Source organism: Carex rostrata, chromosome 7, assembly GCF_964058835.1.
Source record: "Carex rostrata chromosome 7, lpCarRost1.2, whole genome shotgun sequence".
In the NCBI taxonomy this organism is placed as follows: domain Eukaryota; kingdom Viridiplantae; phylum Streptophyta; class Magnoliopsida; order Poales; family Cyperaceae; genus Carex; species Carex rostrata.
Window position 1 is genome coordinate 6,921,527 of NC_135924.1, and position 27,292 is coordinate 6,948,818.

Here is a 27,292-nt window from a genome sequence, read left to right on the forward strand (position 1 = left end):
TTTTACACTATTTTAATACATTAATCGTCTGAATAGAATTGTTTTTTATATTATTTCTTTAACTATCCAATGATTCCCTATATATAGCAATAAAATTATTTCAAGAATGAGCAACCCTCCCTTGTTATATAGTTTATGCCATAAGATATCTAGCGTGCGTTGCATCTATAAAATAGGCCGGTGAGTGAGTGATGATGAGGCTAGATTCTGATAAGGCCTTTTTGGCGAGAGATTGATGTGGGTTTATTTGGTGGGCCAAGAGACAAAACGCTTCTTTTGTGAGAAGGAAGCATAGGCAATAGACCTAATCAAGCTTCAAATATCTTTCATTTGTCTTGTCCAAGCCTCTCAAGCTAGAGTTGGATCCTATGTCTCATGTTTTTATCTTTCTTTCCTTTTTAATGCTTATTTTGTATATAAACACAAAATCGACACTCAAGTTTTATATACAAGAGTTTCACTGATCATGACTTTTCATACTTACAAAATAATAAATCTAAATAATATTTGAGTGAGACTATGGTACTATGCATATATAATGCATATTGATTCGGAATCAATATCTTCATTTTTAAAATTCAAACAATCAATATGAATAGGGTCATTGACCCTTATTTTAAAACTTTATTTTATATAATGTTCCCAAATTATGATCCTTCATTTCTGTGATGGAATTGCCAAATTACCATTTATGAATCCTGATATATCTCACTGCCCATTTAAATAAGATACTAGGTTGTTGTTTCTGGAAATTAGCAGGTAAATATTCATTTTAATGCATTTCATTTCATGGATTGTTACTAATTAAATATTTGATCATAATATTTTACTTGGATGCTCTTCTTTTCGGAAATTATTTTGGAACAATTTGTAGTTTAGTAATATAAAATTTGGCCCTTGAATTGAAATATAAAATGTGGGCCTTCAAAATAAAATACACATTTTATATTAGCAAAGTCTCGCAATTCGTTGGCATGAAAAAGTTCAGAGCATATGGTGTACATTTCTCCCTTGGACGATGTCTAAATGGTGTTTATTTCAATGGCAACCTGCTAAGATAAGAGAACATGAATAACATTGGCCTGTTTTGTTCAATCAGAAGTATAGTAGTTGTTATTTTGACCACAATTATTGCATTATCATTTTGACTTTTTCGAGTTTTTTTTATACATACCTCAAAATTACCTTTGAAGTTCATTCGGTGGATATAAATCTGCTGATATTCTAAAGGGATCATACGACTCTGTTATTCCCATCTCAACCGTTCAAAGTTTTTGATGCGTGAATCTTAAGAAAAATAGTATTGCTTACCCATTCGTTACATGGTTCCATATGCATATACAATTTCCTATAGCTTTTTAATTAGAACTACTTTTGGATCCTTTTGTAAATCATAAAATTTTAAGAATTTTGCATATGCTTAGCAAAATATTTGTTGTGGTTATGTTTTTTCTAAGTATTTCAAATATGTGATAATGCTATTTGCATTAATTTTGATTAAGTAAGGCTATTACCGAAATTTTTGTTCCACCAATATTATTACCAAAAATCTGAAAATAATTTCGGTAAAATATTTTCAGTAATATATGTTAATTTTTGTCTAAATATGTATTTTTTAATGACTTAAGTAATTAAAGTAACATTTCTTCAACACAAATATATGTAATATATATAGGTTGTTAAGATATCCGGTTGTTGTATCTATAAATTAGAATGTAATAGTCTTGATATTATTGTTCCAAATTTGATGAAATCATTATAAAGATGTATTTTACAGCATTTTCATGATTGATGCATTTTTCATGGCTTATAGCTAATTAAATTCATGGTAGGTCAGAAAAAACTTTCTCGTTTTAACATGCAACTAATGCATGACAAACATTATAATTACTAAGATATTCTTATTTTCAGAAATTATGTTGGGTTCCTTTTATATGCACAATAATAATTTGTACAGTTTAGTAATCTAAAACTTGAGCCTCAGAATAAAAGAGTAAGGCTTGGGTGCTATGGATAGCATAGAGGGCTACGGTGCTACGGCTCAATATTCGAGTTTTCAAAATTCTAACGGTCGATCCGAACCGTTCACCTTGTTCTCCATATTAATATGTGTTTGGAGACCAAATTTTATATTTTTTGAAAAAATTTTACTATTTTTTTAGTTAGGTAAAAAATCACTTGATCTAAAAAATTCTGCACCATTCAGATATTTGATTTTCTACCTATCTAAAAAATGGTAAAACATTTCCAAAAAATGTAAAATTTGGTCTCCAAACACATATTAATATGGAGAACAAGATGAATGGTTCGAATCGACTATTATAATTTTGAAAACTCGAATATTGAGCCTTAGCACCGTAGCCCTCTATGCTATCCATAGCACCCAAGCCTTACTCAAAATAAAAAATACCCTAGTTGCAAAAGCTCACAATTCTTTGGGCCGAAGAAGCCCAAACCAAATGGTTTGTGTCTGTTTATCGCCTTTTAGAACACAACCATTTTATAGTTGCAAAAGCTCACAATTCTTTGGGCCGAAGAAGCCCAAACCGAATGATATCGAGTTAGATGTTATTTGGAACACACAAAACGAGCTTAATTAGTCAGATTTTCCTATTATTGAATCAAGTGAAAGGGACTTACTTCATCCCTACCAAATATTTCAAATATGTGATAATTCTATTTATGTTAATTTTGATTAGGTAAGGGTTTTGTTTGTCACGTCTCGTCACAACATGTCACGTATTTTCTTCTCTAGTTATTTTCAAGTTATAAAATTATTTATTTATTTTGTATTAAATTAAAAAGGAAAACATAAAAAATGTTAGAATTTTTCAATAGCATAGATGATCCGAAAATAACCTTGGAGTCGATCTTTTTTCTCAATAATTTTTTTTTTTCTGAAAGTCTTTATTTTTAAACATAAAGAGTGGCTGGTTTTTGAAAATAGAAAAAATGTTAGGTTTTTCTTGAAATAGAACAAGTGGCTGGAATATTTTTTTTTGTTCTAAAGCAAAAAAAAAAAAAAAAAAAAAAAAAAAACACTTTGGATCTGAAAAATGAATTTCGGCTTCAAATTTGGAGTCTGATTTTTTTTTTCGAAGTCAAACTTTGAATACAAAATTTTGTTCAGGATTCCTTTATGCCTTAAAAAAATCGAGTAAAGATTTTAACAGAGTAGTTTTGGCCTCATGCAGCACATGTACTATAGAATCAAAACAGTGCTCCACATGGTTCGCTTGCTGCGTGAAGTTAAAATTGCTCTGTTAAAACTTTGAGTGAGTCTATGGTACTATACATATCACGGGTTGTTACCGTGCTACGGCTCTATATTCGAGTTTTAAAATCCTAACGGTTGATCCGAACTGTTCATCTTGTTCTCCATATTAATATGTGTTTGGAGACCAAATTTTATATTTTTTGAAATTTTTTTACTATTTTTTTAGATATTTAAAAAATCACTTGATATGAAAATTCTGGACCATAAAAAAATAGTGATTTTCAATACATCTAAAAAAATAGTAAAAAAAATTTCAAAAAATGTAAAATTTGGTCTCCAAACACATATTAATATGGAGAACAAGATGAACGGTTCGGATCGACCGTTAGAATTTGAAAACTCAAATATAGAGCCGTAGTACAGTAACAAATCATAATATGCATAGTACCATAGACTCACTCTAAAACTTTTTACCCAAAAAAATCCCCAGTACTGTTTCTGTTTCCTTTTATCATTTGATAATAATTTCTATAAATAAAAATTGCTCTGATCGCTGATGGATTCGTAATGGAGAGGATGTGAATTTCTGATGGGAAATGGAAATCGAATTGGAGCCTCCCTCCCGATCGGAAGCGCTCCGGCACCGGCATAAAATTGAATCCATATCCTCTGAGGTAACAGAATATTTACGTTTTATTTAGACCGTCCGATCAGAATTCGGGCCAATCCGCCCCGAGATGAAATCGCTGTAGCAGTACAGTAGTACCCCTCGACTCGAATTCGCATCCTCTGAGATATCTCATATTTTGCGTGACTTGTTGAAAAATCAAAACCGTTCAAATAAGTTCCGCACAAATCTCAATACTCAAATAATACTGCCCCCCGCGCTATACGAATCATAGTGACAAAATACCTGAATTATATCAGTTTAATTCTTTTTTGGGTGATGCCGAACCGAACACCGAATTATTCGGTTGACCGAACTTTGACCGAATTAAACATGAATAATTCCAGAATTTTATGAACTTTTCATGGATTTTACAAATTATTCATGAATTTTTCATAAAATTTTTTCAAGAATAATTATTTTTTTGCTCCCTTGCAGGACTGAGATTTCTGATCCGGATAATTCTGAATCATTCCCGAATTATACCCGAATTATACCCGAATCACAAATTTTTAATCTCGCCGAACCGAACCTGAATAATTCATTTGTCACTGCGACACGAATGGACACCGGACACGTCGGTCACGCAAAATATGAGGTATCTCAGAGTATTCGCACTCCCTGGATCCTTTTTTTTTTTTCGTTTCCACCGTCTAAAACTAAAATAAAAAAGAGAGCTCGACTCGATTTCCACCGTCTCCTTGGAAGGAGTTCAGCGCATCTTCTATTCTTCTAGTTCGATTTACATCGATAGAGAGCTTCCTCTGATAGAGAGCTAAGGAAGGATTGATGGCAGGCGACGGTATTTCTTTCAGTTTCCAGCCGTACATACACCCTTACCGCCCCCTCTTATAATCTAACTCTGCAGTTGTTTCTTTTTCCTCTCAGGCGATCGCGCCCGTGCACCGAAGAGACACAAGAGCTCGTCTAAAGCGGTGGCTGTTGTAGAAGAAGAAGAATACGAATACCCCGATGATTTTGACGAAGATGCACGAGATGGTATTCTTTTATTTTCTCAAATTACAAAATGATTTTGATTAATGCAGTAGAGAATGTGTGTGACATGTATATGTTGTGATTAATTTGCTAGATAATGAAGCGAAGAATAGGGATTTCAGCAAGTTAGAGCTTAAATTGGACCATGAAAATCGACCTTTATGGGCATGCGCTGATGGCCGTATTTTCCTTGAGACGTTTTCTCCCCTTTATAAGCAAGCATATGATTTCCTTATTGCCATAGCAGAGCCCGTTTGTAGGTAAACATGCAAAACATGATTCATAGAAGAGAATTTTTTGTAATGGGTTAGGTTTCTGGAAAATTACTCTTTGAAATATTTGCATGTAAGACCCAAATGCCCCTTTATTATATTGGTATTTGTGTAGTGAAGAAAAGGACTGGAACTTAGATCTGGATTCCATCTCATGTCCTGCTGAAACTGAAAGATATGAAATTTAGACTAACAAGTTCACCTAAGTTTTGTGAAAAACTAATAAAGAGGCAACAAAGAAAACAGCACTATTTGAGAAGTGGTATCATGAATAAGTATTGTTCTTGAAAATTTGATAGTGCCTGATTTTTAGCGAGTACAGAAGTTAGTTTGAAATGATTGAAAGTTTTGAAACACTTATCTTAATTAACTTTAATTGGTGTATTAAACACATATTCTTGGAATTCCAAATTATATTGGAGTAGAGCCTAGGGTATCTGAAACAGGGTCGTAAGTTTGTATAGGTTAACTGATATGATACTGAAAATTTTGAGGCAATTTAATTATCTTTGTTATAGCTGTTATTCACAAGTACCCATTCTAGTTGGAAGTTTGTGAAGTATTGGTCTAACTGGGGAAATTAGCTAAATTATATTGTAAAATTGCAGTATCTTAGGATTTTGATTTTTTGCAGGCCTGAATCAATGCACGAGTACAATTTGACACCTCACTCTCTTTATGCCGCTGTTTCTGTTGGATTGGAGACTGAGACTATAATAAGTGTTCTCAATAAGCTATCCAAAACAAAATTACCCAAGGAGATTATAGACTTTATTCATGGCTCCACAGCCAATTATGGTAAAGTCAAACTAGTGCTGAAGAAGAATCGATATTTTGTGGAGTCTCCGTTCCCCGAGGTATTGTATTTTACAAGTTACTAAGATAATAGAAGATCTTTTTTTTTTGCAAGTTCCATAAATCAACCCCGTATAGTGTTTGCTCTTTCTGGTTTTCATATCAAATGTTTTACAAGGGGTATTTCATGTTTACCTTTGCAGCATGTCAAATTATCACATGTATCCTGCAAACGAGAAATATATCTTATTGAACATAACGAAACATCATCTGTTCCCCTACAAAGGGAGAAACTGAAGAATGTTCTGGTTGTTGGCCTTCCTCATCTCTAATTGCAATTGAGAAGGATAGAGGGGTAATTTTGGTAGTTTGGTAAAAATAGGATGAAATATATGGAGTTGATGCTGTTTAATAAATGATGCACATGAGCTCACATGTTTATTGGGATAGATAGGGATGTGTTATGTAAAAGCTAGGTTTGAATTTATTTTTTGGTCCTTATATGCAACTCTTTGGCCCATCTGTCAGATTTAGCTTTAGTATATGATAATAAAAATTAGCTTCAGAATTTGATGATAAAATTCTTCTGTTTTACATTACATGTTTTCTCAATTGCACAGTGCTATATGCATTTTTTATCATCATAGTTTGGCTAAACAAAAAAAATAAAATAGCATAAACCAATTATTATTTGAGGACTTTAAAATGATATTGTCCAAACTTGAGTGATTAGCAAACGGAATTGTGCAAAGAATATATAGGTCATTCGTTTGAATTTTGAAACTTGTTTTTCTTTTATGTGGTAATTACTGATGGTTTTATGTGCAGGTCCTCAAGACTTTGCTGAGCGATGAAGTCATTTCAAGAGCACGGTTATTTCCTGAGGTAAACTATTTCTTCCAATGTTCATATTACTATTAAATTCTTATATTCGCTACTAATTTTTTTTTGTATTACTATTATCTGTCCATTAGATAACTTATTCACAATTGCATCTTTACCTTTAATTTAATTCATCTCAATTTTGAATTTGAAGTTTGCATGACCCTGGGGACATTGATAGTCATTTTCTTCTGGACATAACTTTAATATTCGATAGTTGTATGACTTTTGCAATTAACCCTGAACGAGATTGGATTGATCTTATTTCTTGTACTATGTTCCTTCATCATTTCTTGTGTTTCATTTTAAACTGTTTCTTTTAGGAATCTCATGAAGAAGGATTTACTGTTAGCAAATCCCTGGGGGAAATTGAAACTGGACATGAGGAGCTGTTGAATGGAATAGAGTTGGCCGCTGCAGCAGAAGATAAGGAAACTCATTCTTTCGAAGTCGACCCTGCCCAAGTACTCTCTTTCTTCCAAATGTACATCTAGATACCAAATATTTAGACACACTTGCAAGATTTTTTTTCTGTATTTGAAATCCCATGTAACTATTTGAATGTGCCCAATCTTGAACCAAACAAGTTCATAAATGGTTGGGGTGTATTGATTAAATGTACTTACTATTCACAAATACTGTGTATTCTCATAAGTGAGCTCTGCAGGTGGAGAATGTGAAACAAAGATGTTTGCCAAATGCTTTGAATTTCCCTATGCTGGAGGAGTATGATTTCAGGAATGACAATGTAAGCACTGAAGTTCATATTTTTTTAAAGCTGATTTTAAGCTAATTTTAAGCTGTCCTCTTCTCTACTCTATATTTCGCCTTTTATATTATTTAGATTTGTTATGGGAATCTGTAGGTGAATCCAGACTTGGATATGGAGTTAAAGCCGCAGGCAAGGCCAAGGCCTTATCAAGAGAAAAGTCTTAGCAAGATGTTTGGCAATGGAAGAGCAAGGTCTGGGATTATAGTTCTTCCTTGTGGTGCAGGGAAATCATTGGTGGGTGTGTCAGCTGCTTGCCGCATCAAGAAGAGTTGTCTGTGTCTGGCAACGAATGCAGTGTCAGTGGACCAGTGGGCATTCCAGTTCAAGCTCTGGTCAACCATCAGGGATGAGCAGATCAGTCGCTTCACCAGCGACAACAAGGAGAAATTCAAGGGCATGGCCGGTGTTGTTGTTACCACCTATAACATGGTTGCCTTTGGTGGCAAGCGCTCTGAGGATTCTGAAAAGATCATTCAGGAGATTAGGAACCGAGAGTGGGGTCTGCTTCTCATGGATGAGGTAATCATCTTTTGCACCTATTCTCCGGATTTTGATAGCAACCAGATGTCAACTATTAAGGTTTAGTGAAGAAAAAAATTGACTGAGCCTCTCTAGATAAAGGAAAATGATCCTGTAGTTTGTTTGTCAAAATTGACCTTCTCTCAGTTAACACACTATTGACAGAAAAAGTGTGCACATTAGGATCAGCTACAAATTAAAATTTTGATCTCCCATACCTTTCCTGTTATGTTGGTGTAATAATTGAGTGTTATTGGATGGATCTGCAAAAGGCGCAAAAAAAATCTTAAATTTTTTGTAAAGAAGTTTATGTTGTTGGATCATGCCAGTTCTTTCAGGTCTATTACTCGTAATAAAATGGACTGGAGTGCACTTTATGTGAATATTGTGTACAATATGGACTATAAGAATAATTTTGAAGTAATTTTCATTAATTTGATTTTTCAGGTGCATGTGGTTCCAGCTCACATGTTTCGTAAAGTTATCAGCATCACAAAGTCGCACTGCAAGCTTGGTCTCACAGGTTACATTCTTTTAACTCTTATTACTTTTTACTATTGTAGTACTTTTAAGCAATTTTAAGAGAAGCAATTTCAAAGTTGTGGACTCCTTTGGTATACTTGTGTTTCTTGTTACTTTGTTTATGCATGTTTTGGCCACCTAAAGTTTTATTTTAGTAACATCATGAATAATTGTTGCAAAACCAATGACCTAGACTAAGTAATTTCGGGTTAGCTAGCGATTAATGACCCAAGCTGTGCCAGTTAAGCATGATCTGGTAAGGACCTGGCCCATCTTCACTTTTGAATAAAAAATCTGTCCTGAGCTGACCAACATTTCTTGGATCTGATTGTCCTTGTAAACCCATTGCACCTGGTGGTGGCAATCAGGCTGGCTGAGTCGGGTCTGTTTGTTTTGGATCCAGATATTCTATTTCAGATAGTTACGAGTCCTGGTCATTGGCATGTTTGTGTCGTCTTGTTTTCAGATTCTCATTTGCTCAGTTTCGGGTTGTCTCAGGTTTTGGTCTGTCTCAGGTTTGGGCTTTTTTGGGTAAAAGTTAGAAGGTTTTGAGGCTTTGGGCTCAGTTATTGGGGGTACGCGGGTGGAGGTTCATCGTTTTAGATTATCATCTTGAGCAATAGTATTGGTCAAATAGGAAACATAAATAACTGTTATGAACTAAGATCTAACTTTTAGTGGGTATAGAGTAATTTTGTGAAATTGAGAAGAATTTGGGTAATTTGGTAAAATAAGCAAAGATAAGATTTTCATTAATAAGTGAAAATTTTCAGAGTTCATACATCATACTCTTGTCTTTGTGATCTGATACATATATAGATGTAAGAAAAACCCTAATTAATTTGCAAAGATAAAATAAATTCCCTAATTGGCTTAACAGCCTGCAACACAGTCTGTGTCTGCAGAATCCTAACGACCCTTTATTCCTTTAACTCATCTCCAGTTCATTTCTTCAGTACTCTCTAATTCTTCACCTCCATTTCTACTCCAATGGCGAGAAGGCATCGCCTAGTTGCGTGGTCCATCCATGTAACTAACTTCGCCCTTCGGGCCTTTGGTGACACCTCTGACTATCTGGAACCCAGTTGGGGTTGAGTGCATTGGTTTGAATACTCTTTGGTTGCTAGTTGGGGTTCAGGTCGTTGACTTCTCTAGGAAGGTTGGATTGGGTTGGGTTCAGGTTTGGTTGATTTGCTGGTCCTTTGGGAGGGTTAAATTTCCATATTACCACCACTAATTTTAAAATTAGTCTTTTGATTGTCTTCAAAAGAATTATTCTTTTACTTTTTATTGAAATTCTGCAAGTGCTTGGCTAAATTGCTAAAAACACAGCTACACTCGTAAGAGAGGACGAGCGTATCACAGATTTGAATTTCCTTATTGGGCCAAAGCTTTATGAGGCCAACTGGCTTGACTTGGTGAAAGGTGGCTTCATTGCCAATGTGCAGTGTGCTGAGGTCTGGTGTCCCATGACCAAGGAGTTCTTTGCTGAGTACCTCAAGAAAGAAAATTCCAAGAAAAAACAGGTATGTGGTGCCATTTAGTTAAATTCAGATTGTACTGACCTTGATTTGATTGAAAGATTCTGGTGCTTAGTTTCACTTCCATTTGTAGCTGTTGTCTAATTTAGGTTTGACTTGAGGAGTTCTGCAGACTTACTTGAAATAAAGAGTTGATGTAGCATATTTTCCCTTTATACTTTACGTTTACATTATAATATCCTTACACATGAATTAATACTGCACAGGCACTTTATGTTATGAACCCCACTAAGTTTAGGGCTTGTGAGTTCTTGATCCGCTTCCACGAACAGCAGCGCGGTGACAAAATTATCGTGTTTGCAGACAATCTCTTTGCACTTACTGCTTATGCCATGAAACTTCGGAAACCTATGATCTTTGGTGCCACGAGGTTATTTCTTTTGTCTGAAGTTATTTTTTTCTTCTCTTGTTTATTTTGATAAATTTTGGGAAAATTTAGTGCTACCTAATTGTATAGAAATTGGAACAACCCCCTGTGCTTTTTCTGGAAAATGCCCTGAGAAAAAAAATATAATAAGGTAATGATGCCCATTTTTTTTTTAAATCCCGACTATAAGTACATTGTCATCTAAGTCATCTTTCTCTAGGCGCTAATTGATAATCTCAAATATAGTTTTTATTATTGTGCACTGTTTGTTCATTGCATTAGTATTCTGTTTATATTCCAAAATCTTGGGCTGAGAATTTCATGGACAATGAATACTCGGGGGCTTTTGCAACTTCTCCAGAATGTTTGCAAAAAAATTAATTATTTTGTTATTTAGTCTTGTATTTTTTTTTTCTGATCCAGCCATAATGAGAGGACAAGGATTCTTCATGCATTTAAAAACAGCCCTGATGTCAACACCATTTTTCTTTCCAAGGTAAATCATGACCTTTGATTTAAAACAAATATGCTGAAAGTTGTCAATAATGAAGTCTATTACGGCATTAATTGAAGATTTCGCTTTGGATTTTCAGGTAGGAGATAATTCAATCGATATACCGGAAGCAAATGTGATAATTCAGATATCTTCACATGCTGGGTCGCGTCGTCAGGAGGCCCAACGTCTTGGCCGTATTCTTAGGGCTAAGGTACCAGAAAATTTTTATTGGAGAGCTATTTCTAGTTGATGCTTCGCAAGTTGCAAATTCGTACTATATATAAGTAACTTTAACATCTCTTATATATGAAATTAGGAATATTATATTTGTTTGTTTGCAGATACCAATGTTACACATAATGTGGCAAAAACATACCCATCTAGTTCATATTGACTGAACTGAAATTCATCGTTGTTAGTTTTGAATCTGAAATAAACAGCAGTAATTACTCATTTGAGTTTTTTTACAAATCAATTAGCATCTAACACATTGTACATTTTTCACTATAAGACTTAAAAGATGTTGTGTGCACAGTTGTAAAAATTATAAAATAATGATTGTTTGGATGAAAAACACCCTATATTTTGGAGATTTAGAAAGAAAGAATTGCAAATGATTGCTAGTTTTTTTTGCTTAGGGGAAACCACAAGATAGGATGGCTGGCGGTAAAGAAGAATACAATGCATTTTTCTATTCCCTTGTATCTACTGACACACAGGTGTGACCCTCTTATTATTTTAATATAATAGCTTACATACTCTGGCTGTTTTGCTCGTTTCCCAGTGGGATACAGGGCTTGTACCACTAGACAAATTTGGTTTAGCATATTACAGTGGGTAATTGATACCCTTTCTTATGATGGCAGTATCCATTAGGTGCAAAGTAGCATATACTGGCCTACTTGCCTGCACAGCATTGCCAGAACTGTCTACTATAAATTTTTGGCACAGAAAAATTATACTTAAAATGTCGTTTTTCCATTGTTGACAGGAGATGTATTACTCTACAAAAAGACAACAATTTCTGATTGACCAAGGTTACAGCTTTAAGGTATGGACTAAGATTAAGAGGTCTATAAATGAAATATTTTGGTTCATTGATTTTCGATAATTTTTTACATCTTGGTTATTACAAAACAACTAAAAAAAAATGAGAAGTTTGGAATGTAAATGCTTGGCACGTCAAGTAGATTAAGATAAACACCTTTTGAATCCATTATTTGAAGCCGATTAATTGATTTTTGAGGTTATGCTCATGAAGTCCTTGGTGAACTTTAGCTAATACTATGGAAGGGAACCTTGAACTGTATGCTAAAGCAAAATATTCCTGGATCAATTGGAAGTAACATGTTTTATGTTTTCAGATAATTACAAGTTTGCCACCGCCTGATTCAGGGCCGGAGCTTGGCTTTCATTCTCTTGATGAGCAACTAGACCTCCTTAACAAGGTCTGCTCTATTTCTCTATCTAGTATTTGTACATCAGAAATACAATACTAGAACAATATGGTGACAATATCAAACTTGATAATATTTTAGAGTGCTAGAAGAACCTCAAAGCAGGTTAAGTCGATCTAATTTTCAAAAATATAGTAACAGCTTGAGGGCTAGTCATAACAGTAGGAGGTCAAAATAGGTCTGTCAGTATTTTGATGCTAAATAATTACAATTGAACTAAAGGTGCATCATGTGCTTTTGGTCATACGTAAATAAAATAGCCTTCTACATTTTTATCAGAAAGAGAAGCAAAGATGAATATAACATACGAAATTAATCAGAATATCCTGTTGGGCCCACATAAAAATAACAGGTACTAAGTGCTGGAGATGACATGGTGGGGTTGGAACAGTTGGAAGAGGATTCTGACGGGAAGGCCCTCTTGAAGGCCCGTCGTTTGACTGGCTCCATGAGTGCTTTCTCTGGTGCTAATGGCATGGTCTACATGGAATATGGGTACTTTTTTTTTCTTACTAGTTTAACAGTGAGTTGCCCAATTAAGCCTTTCCTTTCGGATTGAATTTTAATTATAATTTACTGTTCCTCCAATTAATTTTAATGTGTCTTATAATAACAAACGAGTTTATAACCAAAAAAATTATAAATGTCCAAATCAAATCCCTATACAATTGCTCTTTTTAGAAACAGGACTTGCTTAGTTGGCTGGTTCTATGTCCAAATCAATTCCTATACATTTAACCCTGGTTCAAACAGTAATTCTCTCGATTTACTTTGTAGCACCGGCAGAGGCAAAATGAAGGCTAAATCCAAGGATCCCGCAAAGCGGCACGTTCTTTTCAAGAAGCGATTTGGATGAGATGTATCTTCTTTTAAGAAAATAGAGGTGTTATTAACAGAGAAATATATAAATTAGTTGCTAATTGAGAAGTACAAGGGATATCATTGCATCACAGCCTCATTCAATAATATTCTATCAACAATAATAGTTGCTGTTCGTTTCCCTGAAAATGAAGATATATCAAATATAGCCCTGAATTTATGAAAATATCTAAATTTTTCACAAAAGACCTTGTAATTTACGAGGATCAGTTGATGTACATGTTTAGGTTTTGTTTGACATGTTAACACTTGAACAACATAGATAGATTGTTTTACATGTTAATACATGATGCTCACTGCATTTTAGTTAAATATATGTTATTATTAATTAAGAACAAATAGTGCAAATTTTTAAAAGCTAAAATAAGAAAGGTTAAAATCATGAAAACACATTTAAAAAAAAATGGATAACCTAGAAGTAAAAAATTAATGAAAATGAACGGATTATAATTAACTTATAAATTATTTTTTACTACCTATCTTTATACTAAATTAAGTTGAAAATTTATAAATTTGACATGTAGATGCATCATTTTATGAAGTTATTAAGTAGATTGATTTTAATGGTTTGAATATATTGTTTAGAGTTACTCCGATAGATTTTTAAATTAAGATTATCAAAGGGTTTGATGAGTGTAACAGGACACTAGTTCTTTAAACTTTAAATGGCTGTAAGGAATATTTCAGCCGAATTTTGAACATGCAACATCATCATGAAGAGCCTATCTTAACTACTAGACTGACTTCTCAAGAAATACATTTTAATTTGGATGATATTAACCTCTCTGTATATTTGCAATTAATTTGTACCACTCTGACAACTGCAACTGATCCAAAAAATATTCCTTATATTTGTGTTTTAATCACTCAGAAAATGATAATAATTAACACATAATAAATGTTATATTAAGGTCCAAGAAAGTACATGCCACGAAACCGTCTATTATAAGCTATAATATATTTTGGAGGAACAAAAAAGGAGAACGGTAACTAGTAACAGACTAATAATATTTGTAATTGTTATCATAACCACATCATACAAACAAGTTTGAAACTTAGATTTTAAACAAGAATAATTATTTCAATCCCCACACTCCAGTACCCGCATTGTACCCCCATCTCTTAAACAGATTTTAACTTCCCATAAAGTAATTTAACTAACTTGTTTAATTAAATTTATTCACAACACTGTGATCTTCCAAGTTTAATTAAATTCATGGGTATAAATACTTGGAAGATAATAAATTAATACTTGCAAATTAAGATATTAATACTTGCATGTCTAATTTGATATAACTATATAGAGGGACCACTCAAACTATATGGGAGAAAAATCATACACATTTTTAGAGGTGTTTTTTTTTTTCAATATCTTTCACATTTCTCACGTTCTATGAGGAATTTTGGGAATCTAAAAATATGAACGTATTCTACGCAATTTTATCTTTCAAATGAGATCCATAATGGCGTACTTTCAGATTCATCGTCACACAAATATTTATACCTCATTGTGCAAGTATTTATACCTATACTTGTAAGTATTTTATCCCTAATCGTGGACCCCGCATCTCCGCATCACATTTCTCTAATCGTCCCTGCGTCAACCTTTCTCTAACAAAAATAGTTGATCACATAGGTATAAATACTTTCGTGCATAGGTATAAATACTTGTAATACTTGATATTAATACTTTTAAATGTCAACAGTGTCATATGTGAAAAATACTATTGGAATTTTTTTTATCCGGCAAAATTATTAAAATCAGACGTACGGAAATAGAAACGATTGTTTCGTTTTCAATAAATATATAAATAACTGGTTCATTGAGTTCAATTCAAATATTATGGATCAGACTCAATGATTCATATTAATGTTTCTTTTTTAGTTTGGATCTGAATCATTCAATTAAAGAAGAATCAAGCTCTGTTCCACAGATGATCCCATAAAAGTATAATATTTGGATCTGAACCATTGAGTCAGATCCATATATTTTAGATCGAATTCAATAAGTCAGATCTTTCTAAAAATGAGACTCTTTTTATTTTTGTGGATTTAATAATTTCTAATTTTCTATAGATAAAAAAAATTCCTATCTCATCGGCCTAGGTCCTGCTTAGGGGTGAGTAATGAGCGAGCATGAGCGAGTTAGGGTATGGTCGTGCTCACTCATTTATTAAATGAGCGAGTTGTTAAATGAGCGAGTTCAAGCGAGCGGATAAATGAGCGAGTCGGAAATGAGCGAGTTTTAAATGAGCGAGTTATGAGCGGCTCACGAGTTATGAGTACTAAAATTTAATAAATTGTCATAATTCAATTAAATAAAATAATAACAAAAAATCAACGGTATTACAAAAATAGAATAATAACAACATAAACTAACAATAGCATCAACAAACAACGATCAACAAAAACTAAAGCAGCACTAATAAAAATCCAACATAAATCCAAAAACATAAACTAACAACAGCACACTGTTTAATTTGAGGCGTCTGTTTAAAAAAAATAAAATAAATGTATAAACTATGAATATTTGGGATTGAATGTGGTGGCGGGATTAGATGTGACAAATTTTAAATGAGCGAGTTGGGGCATGCTCATACTCGCTCATTTAATAAATGAGCGAGTTTAAGTGAGCGGATAAATGAACGAGTTCAAGTGAGCATTTAGTGAGCGAGTTATGAGCGGCTCACGAGTTATGAGCAATTCAGTCACCCCTAGTCCTGCTTGTTTGTCATCTTCTTCTTTTTCTTTTTTCTTTCCGAGATGGCAACTCAGCTGAAGAGCATTTGACCCGCTAGTCTTCTAAGAATATTAGTAAACTCTGAAGAATATATTTAATTTGCACCTTCTTTTATTCAATTTAACACCTTCCTTCTGTTATTATTTCACAAAAAGCATGCTATCAATTTATCATCTAAATATATAGGCTATATATAAAAAATTTGTGCAACATGCTATCATATATATATAATAGTTAAATTATCAATCATTTTATTAAATATTTGAATAAGTTAATTAATAAAACATTGCTTTACTTGGTCAAATGATTTGATGGATGTGGTTAAATGATATTTAAATTGACATGCTAATATTATCATTATATAATTATAACTTCAATCCACTTTTTAAACGAATGTCAGTCTGGGAAACAACAAAATAAAATTAACAAAAAAATATGTACCACAATGAAAAAAGATAATATTATAATTTGTAAGGACCCATTCTTATAATTTACTCAAAATGATCCTCCTTGCACTACATATAATCTCAAACCAAACATCCTTGAATTTCTTCAAGAGAAACTAACTCTCCTCCTCCACTTCATTACCACCACCTTCCCCTATTTCTCCGAAAAATTCAATGATCGGATCGGAGATGGTCTATCATTGGATGCACATAGCACTCGTCGTCGTCCTCCTAGTTGCACTGGTTGCTTGTTTGGTTCGTTGTTGTGGTTCCGGGAAGATGATGAAAGCCCCGGGGAGAGGAGGGGCCCGCATGCCAAGAGCAAGCTTTGAGGCTAACCCTGGGAAATACTTTAGAAATGCCCGTGCTAGGAATTAGATCATGAGATGCTTTTTTGAGGCTAGTCACCGTTGTATGACGGAAATAAATCTGCTACGATCCTGAGTGATTGTACGGTGACAGTATGTTTTATTTTGTGTGTGTTTTTTTTTTTTTTTTTTTCTGAAATTCAGGTAGCGACTACGGGTGAAATATGTGTGTTTTTTGTCTTTTAAAGAATTGTTGTGTTTCTAATTATGTACTTTGTTTGCTGAAATTATTGCATCGCCTTTCTAATCTTAATTTCATTTTCCTCAATTTATTGATTGCATCAATCTACTTAAATTTTTTCTCGGAAAATGTGTAGCAAATGTCAATTTGACAATGTTACTGGTTACTGTTATTACTGGACTTTGATCTATGTCGGTTACTGACCCCCGAGTTTTTTATTAATAGAAAATAAATAAATAAAATATCGAATTATTAATAGAAAATAAATAAATAAAATATCGAAATACGGGATAGTTTCTGAATTTTGTCGATAAATAAGAAGGTCGGGTCGTGTTATCCCGTTCAGCGGACGGGTCTACTTATTCCGTCTGGGCTAATTTTCGTTAACAGTTAAGTTAATCAAACTTAGCGGAGAGGGAAAAAAAAAATCTGGGACGGGTTAAGGCATCCCGTCCGTGAAAAAAAAAATATGGGATGGGTTAAGATGTCCCGTCCGTGAAAAAAAAAATATGGGATAGGTTAAGGCGTCCCGTTCCACAGCGTGAAAAAAAAAAGAAAAAAAAAAAGAAGGCAATCCGTCCAGACCGCACGCCTGCCGCTTCACACGGGGATATAACCCGGACGGGACGCCTTAACCCGTCCGGCTTTTTGTCTTTTTTTTTTTTTACCGCGAAGTTGATTAAGGCGTTAATCAGAGATATAACCCGAACAGGATAATTAGACCCATCCGCTGAACGGGATAACACAACCCGTTCTACTTAATTCTCAACAAAACCCAAAAGTTATGCCGTATTTGAATATTTTATTTATTTATTTTCTATTAATAAAAAACTCGTCACTAACCCACTATTTCGGCCGAAAATTAAAAAAATAAAAATAAAATCTATCCTTATAATTATCAATGAACATTTATATATTGCTACCTAGGACAGGTTAAACCTACTGAAATATATAGGAAACAGAAAAAGTTGAACCTAGTTTATAGTGGCGGGTCCCGCCTATATTCATAAAAATGGTCCTTGCAATATCATTTTTTATTTATTTTATTTTATCCAATTGTTTCCAAGATTGACATTCAAAAGCGGATTAAAGTTTGACATCATGATAACATTAGCATGCTGATTTGATGATATGAACAGTAAAATAGATGAAACGTTTTTTTGAATTTTTTTATGAGATAATGAGAAGTGAATAAAAGAATGCAATTTAAACACCTTTTCATTTAATTAATATTCTTAGAGCGACAGCGAATCAATGCTCTTCATCTGAGTTGCTGTCTCATACAAGAAAGATGAAAAACAGGTTGGACCCACCATTCGAAATTGGGTTTCATCTTTAGCAGAGGAATAATTAAAGAGAAATTTTAGGGAATAACATTAGTATGCTTGGGATTTTAAAATTTTAGGGAAATTTTCTTTCTTCCATCCTCATTCAATAATCTAATATTTTATTTAATTAATGAAAATTTTAAAATGACCTATATGCTCCTTATTTTTAAAAGGAGATATCCAGTACTTGTAATTTTTCTTCTAATATTTTTACAAAAAATATTCTTCTAATTTATTTTTTCAAAAAGCCTTCTTCATACGCTTCTAGTAATTAGTTAACTGGTTAGAATTGTAGATTGATATAACGCCTTCTAGATAGATATATCGCCTTTTCGTAATTAATATAATTTGCAGGATTTTGCACAGGTCTGTAATAAATTGAAATTTTGAATGCTTCATCTAGGACATATAATATGGTTTGATTAAGGACTGGTACGTCAGTTACTTTTAGTGTAAGGTTTTGTTTGCATTGTTAATTTACCTCTGGATCCTACATAATTTAAAAGAATATAATTTACCACTATGATCCAACGCCATTGTGGTACAGTTGAATCATAATTTATCTTTGGATCCTAGTCATCAGAACATCACATATATCTTCCAAAATTTATCACAACCGAAACAGTCAAAACTAACTATGATTAAAGCAAAAGTTCAACATACTTTCTAACTGAAAGAAAATTGCAAGAGAAAAACAGGGCAAAAGCATGCTAATGCTAATCGACATACACTCTATAGAAGGTTACCTAAGCAAAAAAAACCCAAAGTGAAGACAACATGAAACATTTTTAATGAGTCTTTGCCTGTCAACATTGAAATTTCAAGAGAAAATAGAGTAATTTGCATGCTTACCTCCTTACACTGTTGCAAATGACCTAAACAAAATCCCCAATTAAGGTGGAAAAGTGAAGAGAAACATTTTACTAGTTACTGGTCCTGGTCAAAACTGACGGTCTCTTCACGGACATCAAGGACCTCCTCTGCCTCAACCTCTTTGGCCTCGTACTCCTCCTGGCTTCCCTCATCATCACTGGGTTCACCATCCCTGAGTTGCAACCTTATTTCCCGTTCTTCCTCATAGTATTGCTTCCAATGAGCTGTCCAACTCTCCCACTCTTCCTGAATGGCACGGCGCTTCTTCCTGTCTTGTTCACTCAGTGCCAATGAGACATCCTGGTCCTCCACCTCATATTTCTTGCTGTATTTGCGCAGATTATGGCTGATCTCTTCTTCTTTCTCGGGACTTAGGAGAGAAGGTGGTCGTGGTCTCCATTGGAACTGCATGCATGTGTTTGTTATATATAATTAAGAACAAATTAAAGGTACTGTGGCGCACACAGTTGTAGTTGGTTATTCAGAATACCTGGAAGAAATGATCCTTGGGAATCCTGTAGAGAAGCTTGCCATTGAACGACCAAATGTGAAAACCGTTCTCCATTTCATTCACCGCTGTAACAGCGGTGGCAACATACCTACGTCCAAATAATATGGCACAAGGCTAGTAATAAATAACCAAGTGATTAACCAATGAAGTAGTACTAACAGGGCACCCCAAACGGTCCAGGCTCACAACACACACAGCTGGCTCGGTACAAGTGCTTTGATGGATACATGGTTGCTGTCAAAGGAAAGGAACCTGGCTTTGAACTAGCAATCAAGTACAAAGAAACCTAAGAATAAGGTACCAATTTATTCCTTCCAAAAAAAAAAAGTACCAAAAAAGGGCAAAGGAAAAGCAGGTTCCCATGGGTACCTGTACCTTCACATGTCATCAAATACCATGACCAGAATTGACCAGTATAGTGCTGGTAATCAAAAACAAAATATATATATAAATTAAGAGCTTTGAAAATAATGCACCTGCCAGTCGGGTCCCACTCAATGTCTGTACACATGAAGTGTTCCCCTGTCGACATTGTCTCGAGTTCATCCACATTGTAAAACTCAAGCTGGCCATTAAATCCCTTCAGCCCTGCTAGAATTATATACCGGCCAGATGGAGACCAGTACAGTGCGTTTGCCTGTTGTAGCAATTAGGGTTTCAAAATCCAGTCAGCTTCAGATGACTTGAAAAATATTTACGTAGACAAAACTTTCTATAATGAAATATTAATAATAATGATAATAATAGGTTTTAGGCTGCACTGCTATGCATAGTACCGATCGACCAGTTCTATGGCTCCAAATTCAAATTTCAGAATTCTAATCAGCTGAAAACCTCTCAAATAAGACCTATATATTAAATTCTTGTTAGACCAAATCTTATATTTCTTTTAGATTTTCTACTAGTTTATGAATTGGGAGAAAGTGGTGCTATTGGAAAGTCCAGAATTCAAAGTCAATGATTTTTCTCTTATCCAATGAATCAATAAAAAAACTATAAAATTTTGCTTCAACCAAAACTTAAGACTTTAATATGTAGATTACATGGAGCAGTCTGGAACTCTAAAATCGGAATTTGGAGCAGTAGCACCAGTCGATCAGTGTCATTGTTTTTGTTATTATTATTATTATTATTATTATTATTATAGAACTAAATATTAATTGTGCTTGCTTGGCTCCCAAATTTAATACCGAAAGCATCATACAATGCCAATCAAAGAAACAAGATTGATTAAATTCTAATTCGAATTAATCTTCATTTTAAAATTAAATTCAATAAAAATTGATAAAGATCCAATTCAACTTTTCAATCAATGGACTTTTAACTTGAGAACCAAGATTTGAATCAAAAAGTATAGATCAACCCACATATTCAAGTTGAAACTACCTTTCCCATCAGCCTTGTGAGGCACTTGAGCCAAAATAAAAATTTAATCAAGTTTCAATATAAATTATGATCACCTGCTTAGCCTTCAGAGTAGTGAGCTTGGACACGCGGGTGGTAATACCACCGGTCTTCATGGAGTAAAAAGATACATCAGGACGAGTCCCGTCTCCATGGATAACAGCAAATCTGTGGCCTTTCGGCTCCCAAGCAAAAGCAATGATTTTGTCATTCTTGTTGTCTAGCTCCAGCACCTCAATCGGAATATCACGCTCCTTGATGCGGAAGAGCTCAAATCCTGTGTAAGTTGATTTCTTTGTTTTGGTGTATCGGTCCACCTTAACTGCCAGGTACTCTCCATTGCTCTGCCAGTACATCTTGCAGTCACTCACAGAGAAAAGGTTCTTCTGACGAAGCTCCTCTTTCCCAGGCATTTGAACCAGGCTAACCTGTTTTATGGACAGCATATTTTTAGAAAATAATGAAGGATGTTAATTTTGAACAACCAAAAAAAAAAACACATTATTTATGATTAACTTCTATCAGCATGAGCATGGCATACCATGCATAAATCCAGAGAGTGACATTACCTACAGAACACAACGAACGTGACAAGGACCGGACTCCATAGATAACAGAACTATGAGATGAAAAATGTTATCAATCTTATTTAACAACCAACAAAACTGTGACCAAAAAAAATATTAAATTCTAGATATGTTCCCAGTAGTTTAGAGTGGTTGTGTATCGAATTTGGTGGAACTTGAAAATTGATTGGTCGTCCATCAAGAGGTTTGAAAAAAATTAAGGGTTCAGTTTATCAGCACTTGATCAGTGACCAAGCATTCTCACATTTCACCAAATTTGATACAATTTATCCAAACTATAGATAATATATCTGCAATTTTCTTTAAAATTTTAAACAATTCAGTCGGTTGCCATGGATGTCAAATTATAGTGCTTTCAATATACCCTTGCCCTACATGAGATAGCCAAGTGACACCAGCAGTACAAGAAAGAAAATAACACTTAAAACCATAGCAAAATCAAGAGATCTCAAATCATAACTTACCCTGGCAGGTTGATTGCCTCCACCTAATTCTGGGACAAAAAGAGAGATTATCGGGTCGGTGGGGGACCAACTGAAGTCAACCACATTGTCCACCTTGTATGACTTCTTATCCACAAGAATAAATGTATCAGTTTCATACACATAAATCGCATTCTTCCCTATCCTAGCAAAATATTTGTCCTCTTTCCCACCACTCCACCTACATAAACATAACAGAAAGATTGAAAACAGAAAAAATGGGAACAGTACTCTTCTTTCCTACTCAATACAAAAACAACTGAGCAATTGGATGTTTCTTATATAGGTCCTGTTCTCTTATCAGATTCATTTGTACTTGACAAGTTTGCCAGATTTGGTTTAACAAAAGGTTAATATTGGTATTTCTTACTTGAACATAGGCCAAAAAATACCAGACAGACCAACACTGCCTCCAGTTGTGAAATCATCAACACTTCCTTTGAAATCACGCATTAGCTTTCCACTCCTCAGATCAAAAATATTCAGCACAATCCTCTAAAATTTACACAATAAAAAAAATTTACAACAGCATAGGACACAAAAAATATGACACAATTAGTTTGTAACTGAGATATGTTTCTTACGTGAGTGTCACGAGGGTTGCTGGGCTCCTGGCTGCTATATGTTACAAGATACCTTTCACCAGGGGAAAAATCAATGTGTTTTACCTGTTAAAATAATCAAAATTTCAGGAAGATATATCAAGTTTTTCACTGCAAATATAATCTAAATCCTCCAAGGTCACTTTGTGGTATGACTACACGAGAGATGTCTTCTTTTTGTTGTTTTCCTTCTTTATTTTCATTCTTTTGTCTCTGCTTTAGTTTTCCACTTGAATTGGCCTTAAATTAAGCAGTGACTCAACAGATTGACCCCCACAAGCTGTTCCAGTACTAGTGCAACCTTACCATTACCATAGAAATTTAAAACGACCATGGAAAACTCGACCAATATGTGGTGTTGCATTGAGAGGTAATTGAATCTAATTTTAATTGTAAATTCTTCCCTAGGCTCTGCATGACAGCTAATTTATTCAAACAAGTCTACCCAACATGATCATGTACAACCTATAATGATACAAGTACTGGAGCAACAATCCTTACTATCAACAAAACACAAAGACACCTCCTTCTCTCCCTCCCACTCAGACACATGCACGCACACAGAAAAACACAAACCTGGTTATGAGGAAACCTATGGATCCGGTTAAAAGTACTTTTCCCACCCCAGACAGCAGCCCCTTGTCTGTGAACTGTTGCCAAATATGTTCCCAGAGGCGACCATTGTACAAAACCATCTGTCCAATACTGTAAAAAAAAGTAGTAAAAAAAACAATAAACAAATAAATATACGAAAACCCCATTATGAGTACCCCTGATATATAACATCAGAAGAGAAAGATTGAAAGCTTCCTAGTTGGTCTACCCAATCACCTCACCCCTCAGGAAGAATGAAAAAGGGAAGAATAAATTATAAAATAATTTGAAAAATCTATCAAGTATTATACAGATGCTATTGTATGGTAAGAAGCTGGTCTGGTTTATTGTTTTATTATTTTCTTCACCCAACTGGTCTGGCTCAAGATGATCTAACCTGTTCCCAGCCTGACAGGTCCTTGGTCAAACCAGACATTGATACAAGTGTTGAACAGATATTGAACAGAAAGACACACATAAGATGAAGAGAGCATACCTGGCGCTGATACACAGGATCAGGCCGCACCTGCCTTGCATCATTCCAAAATATCTCAGTAACAGTCCCAGCACGGATTACAAATTGATCTCTGGCCTTCTCGTCAGTCAGCCAGTGCTGACAATTTTCCTGTCAAAATTTTAACAAAGAAATAAGAAGTCAGTTGTGAAGACAGATATGTGGCTGTCTGATGATAAGAGAAATGAGGTCAGCGAAGAGAAATTGGTGGGCTTACTTCAGGTTCATAAGGTTTAATTTCAGCTGGGGTCCACTCGTCAGGGACATTCAAGTACTTCTCAATATCATCAAACATATTGACAGAAAATATATGAGATTTGTCCAACTTGTACCCTTCAGTCTTCTCCTGTGCTTCTTTAGCTTCCTGTCATGTTGTGTTCATCAAATTATTAGATAGAAAAATTGTGCAATTAAAATAAATATAGCTTGCAATGCAACATGATGGTGATTTCTTCAACTTGCTACTGTTTGGGCTCGCTTGGTAGTGTGCAATCTGCTATTCTGCTGAAAAACATTGCCAAATATTTTTGAATAATGCCAGAATAGTAACATTCCGCTGTTCCATCAAAAGGGTGGAAGAATACAACTCTTCCTGATTTTTATTTATAATAATTATTTGATTAACTGGTGTTAATCTAACATTATGGCTGAGCAAAAAATTGTATAATTCAACTACTTGAATTTTACAACTTTATTTTCATTTTATAATTCATTCCAAAAGTTGTTGAGTTTTTTTAAGTAATAGAAAGAGAATATGCAGAGAAAATATATCTGTTTCTCTAGGATATATTTTGTCTTTTTTTATCTCTACAGAAAAAAGTCTCAACTTTAAATAAAATTCTGCATAAAAAAAATCTGTATGAAAAAAAATCTGTAATTTTGTCTTTTTCAGTATATTACTTTCATCACACTTGCTTTGCTCATCCTTCAGTTTAGATTAATTTATATTTTATTGTGTAAAATGAAATTCCCATATAATATTACAACTCTTTGATGCTATATTACTCCTCTTCCGTCAAACATTTTACAAAACTATGTTGAGTAGTACAACATAGCACTATTTTATTACTATTGAATTAACCATTAACAGCATATCGGGCTCGATTCTCTTCAAATACAAAATATTAAGTTTTTTATTACTATTGAATTAACCGTTAACAATACAATATATTTTTTTGTTACTATTTTCCCCTTGTTCCTCAGATTCTTAATTGAGGACCTTGAAAATAAAGATAATAATAATAATTTAATGTATGCCCCTACCAAACAGCAAACTATCATGCATATCACCTTGGAAAAGAGTGCATGCTTCATTATACACTCTGATGTGATCTCTAATACAACAACATCCCACTTCCAAACTATTCTAATATTTTCTTGCTACAAAATACCATCAGTATCATATTCTTTCTTGTATATATAAACATTTGTAGTAAGAGATCTTATGGAGTAATTTTTTTCCATGAAGCTGGGGCACGATCCTGAAGGAGCTTACATGATATTGACACTTATAGATGCATACATGAAATAGGCCCTAAGAAATTAACAACAATGCATTATGATACCTAAATATGAACCCTAGTTAAAAGAATAGTGACCTGAGCAGTGTTGAATTCAATGAAGCAATAGCCAAGAGTCATGTTTGTATCGGGGTTTACTGGCATCCATAGACCCCCTTTTTTTATCACACCAGTCTGACTGTAGATTTTGCGAACAACCCCCTCTAACTTAGCAAATTTCTCAGGGGATACAACAGGTAGGTTATCTACCACGATTACATTTCCATAACCAGCCTCAAATTCTGGCGCCTCCTCTTCATGAAGAATGTCCTCATCATCACTGAAATTTTTAAGAAAAGAATAAAACAACAACAAAAAATGAAACATTTCATCCTTAAATTGTACAATCAACAACCAAGGAAACAAATAAACTAATACCATAAAGAGAGGCAAAGTAGATGGTTCCAAGCTCTGTTGGTAACATGCAGAAGTAACAGCAGTAACAAGTTGAAAATTAGGGTACCTTTTAATACCGAAATCATCGGCAGGAGGCATGATGGAATTGAAATCTATGGTAGAGAGATCTATTCCAAGAGCGATTGCTTTTCTCTCTATCTCGGGCATAGTTAACACCGTCGCCATTTCCAGAAGGTTACCTCGAAGAATGAAGAGAAGGTTACTTCGAAGAATGAAGAGAAGGTTACTAGCTCTAGGGCACTGATCGATGGATGGGACACTCTGATCAGAAACAAAACTTATGAGAATAAAATTCAATTCAATAGATAAGAGATGCAAATCAATGTTGAACGATAACAAAAAAGCCTACCAGTTAATTTACAAATAATGCTATTGGGCAAAGTAAGAAGATAAGAGGACGCACCTTCTTTTGCATATTAAACAACAACAAAAAGTAATAAAACCAAGCACTGAAAGGATTTGTGTTAATTAATTGAGGGCATGCATAAATGTCCAACTCTTTAAATTTTACATAATTTAACAGCCAAACAGTACATGTCAATTAGATTTTATAAAATTAATATAGAAACTGAAATTGTAGCTATGTACAAAAACATACATCATAGAACCATAGGTTAAGGGAACAAAAGAAGTTCAGTCCTAAACAGGAAAAAGCCATGAAAATGTAACATTATTAACAAAGTTTGAATCGGATCAGTCCTTCTGATCACCAGGAAGTAAATGAAAAATGCAGACAAATTATCAGAATATGGGTAGATAATAGAAGAGAGTTCGGGTGGTCTCTAATTGATGTAACCATGTTTTAAGTCAAAAATTAAACAAATAGCTTATTATCATATCAAAATAAATTATACCTTAGAGAATGGAGAGAGAAGAGAAGCGGCCGTCGGCGGTTCTGGTGGTGCTCTTGTTCAGTTGCTGTATGGGTCGTTGGCGACTGCGCGGCGCTGGGACTGGGTTAGCGAGAGTCGAGACGGACAGAAGGAATTAAGAGAAGGGAATGAGTCCGCTTTAATATTTGCGCGCACGGATCTTGAAGCCAATTGGACGTACATGATGGACCCAAATTGTGCCAATTTTTGGTGAGTGATGATGAGGCTAGATTCTGGTTAGGCCAATTTAGTCATTTGAAAACGGGTTGGGTTGGGTAGGGTCGGTCTGGATCATGGTTCTCACGGTCTTCGGGTCCGGCGGGTCTACGAGTTAACTAGGGTCGGGTCTGGCGGGTCCTATTTGGGAGAGTTGGACCAAATCCATGCTAGACTCTTGATTCAAAATTGGCACGGGTCGGTCCGAGTGTGGGT

The 27,292-nt window shown here is 34.4% G+C and overlaps 2 protein-coding genes across 2 annotated transcripts; one reads left to right on the forward strand and one right to left on the reverse strand.

Annotated features, from left to right (window-relative positions):
* The first annotated feature begins 4,535 nt into the window (after nucleotides 1–4,535).
* Nucleotides 4,536–13,618, forward strand: LOC144556422 (general transcription and DNA repair factor IIH helicase/translocase subunit XPB1-like). Its single transcript, XM_078304772.1, has 18 exons — nucleotides 4,536–4,686; nucleotides 4,773–4,883; nucleotides 4,975–5,140; nucleotides 5,787–6,009; nucleotides 6,776–6,832; nucleotides 7,153–7,293; nucleotides 7,497–7,577; nucleotides 7,695–8,120; nucleotides 8,568–8,643; nucleotides 9,975–10,168; nucleotides 10,390–10,553; nucleotides 10,974–11,046; nucleotides 11,144–11,257; nucleotides 11,685–11,765; nucleotides 12,038–12,097; nucleotides 12,411–12,494; nucleotides 12,856–12,998; nucleotides 13,281–13,618. The coding sequence occupies exons 1-18, from the start codon at nucleotides 4,674–4,676 to the stop codon at nucleotides 13,357–13,359; spliced, it is 2,286 nt and encodes a 761-aa protein (XP_078160898.1). The 5' UTR covers nucleotides 4,536–4,673; the 3' UTR covers nucleotides 13,360–13,618.
* Nucleotides 13,619–19,068: 5,450 nt separating this feature from the next.
* LOC144557431 (eukaryotic translation initiation factor 3 subunit B-like) lies at nucleotides 19,069–26,959 on the reverse strand. The gene is made up of 13 exons (XM_078305998.1): nucleotides 26,843–26,959; nucleotides 26,035–26,249; nucleotides 25,611–25,851; nucleotides 24,230–24,376; nucleotides 23,995–24,123; nucleotides 23,481–23,609; nucleotides 22,887–22,970; nucleotides 22,673–22,797; nucleotides 22,285–22,483; nucleotides 21,290–21,661; nucleotides 20,306–20,466; nucleotides 19,809–19,917; nucleotides 19,069–19,723 (listed from the first exon to the last, which is right to left on the reverse strand). The coding sequence occupies exons 2-13, from the start codon at nucleotides 26,151–26,153 to the stop codon at nucleotides 19,373–19,375; spliced, it is 2,166 nt and encodes a 721-aa protein (XP_078162124.1). The 5' UTR covers nucleotides 26,154–26,249; nucleotides 26,843–26,959; the 3' UTR covers nucleotides 19,069–19,372.
* Between the last annotated feature and the right edge of the window lie 333 nt (nucleotides 26,960–27,292).

Excerpts from the sequence above, each read along its gene's own strand:
- LOC144557431 (XM_078305998.1), bottom strand. The coding sequence starts at position 26,153 with ATGGCGACGGTGTTAACTATGCCCGAGATAGAGAGAAAAGCAATCGCT. Across the intron at positions 23,610-23,994 it reads ATCCTGTGTATCAGCGCCAG|TATTGGACAGATGGTTTTGT; the intron begins GTATGCTCTCTT and ends TTTTTTTTACAG. Across the intron at positions 19,918-20,305 it reads GAGTGGGACCCGACTGGCAG|GTATGTTGCCACCGCTGTTA; the intron begins GTGCATTATTTT and ends ATTTGGACGTAG.
- LOC144556422 (XM_078304772.1), top strand. Across the intron at positions 4,884-4,974 it reads TGACGAAGATGCACGAGATG|ATAATGAAGCGAAGAATAGG; the intron begins GTATTCTTTTAT and ends TTAATTTGCTAG. Across the intron at positions 12,999-13,280 it reads ATGGTCTACATGGAATATGG|CACCGGCAGAGGCAAAATGA; the intron begins GTACTTTTTTTT and ends TTTACTTTGTAG.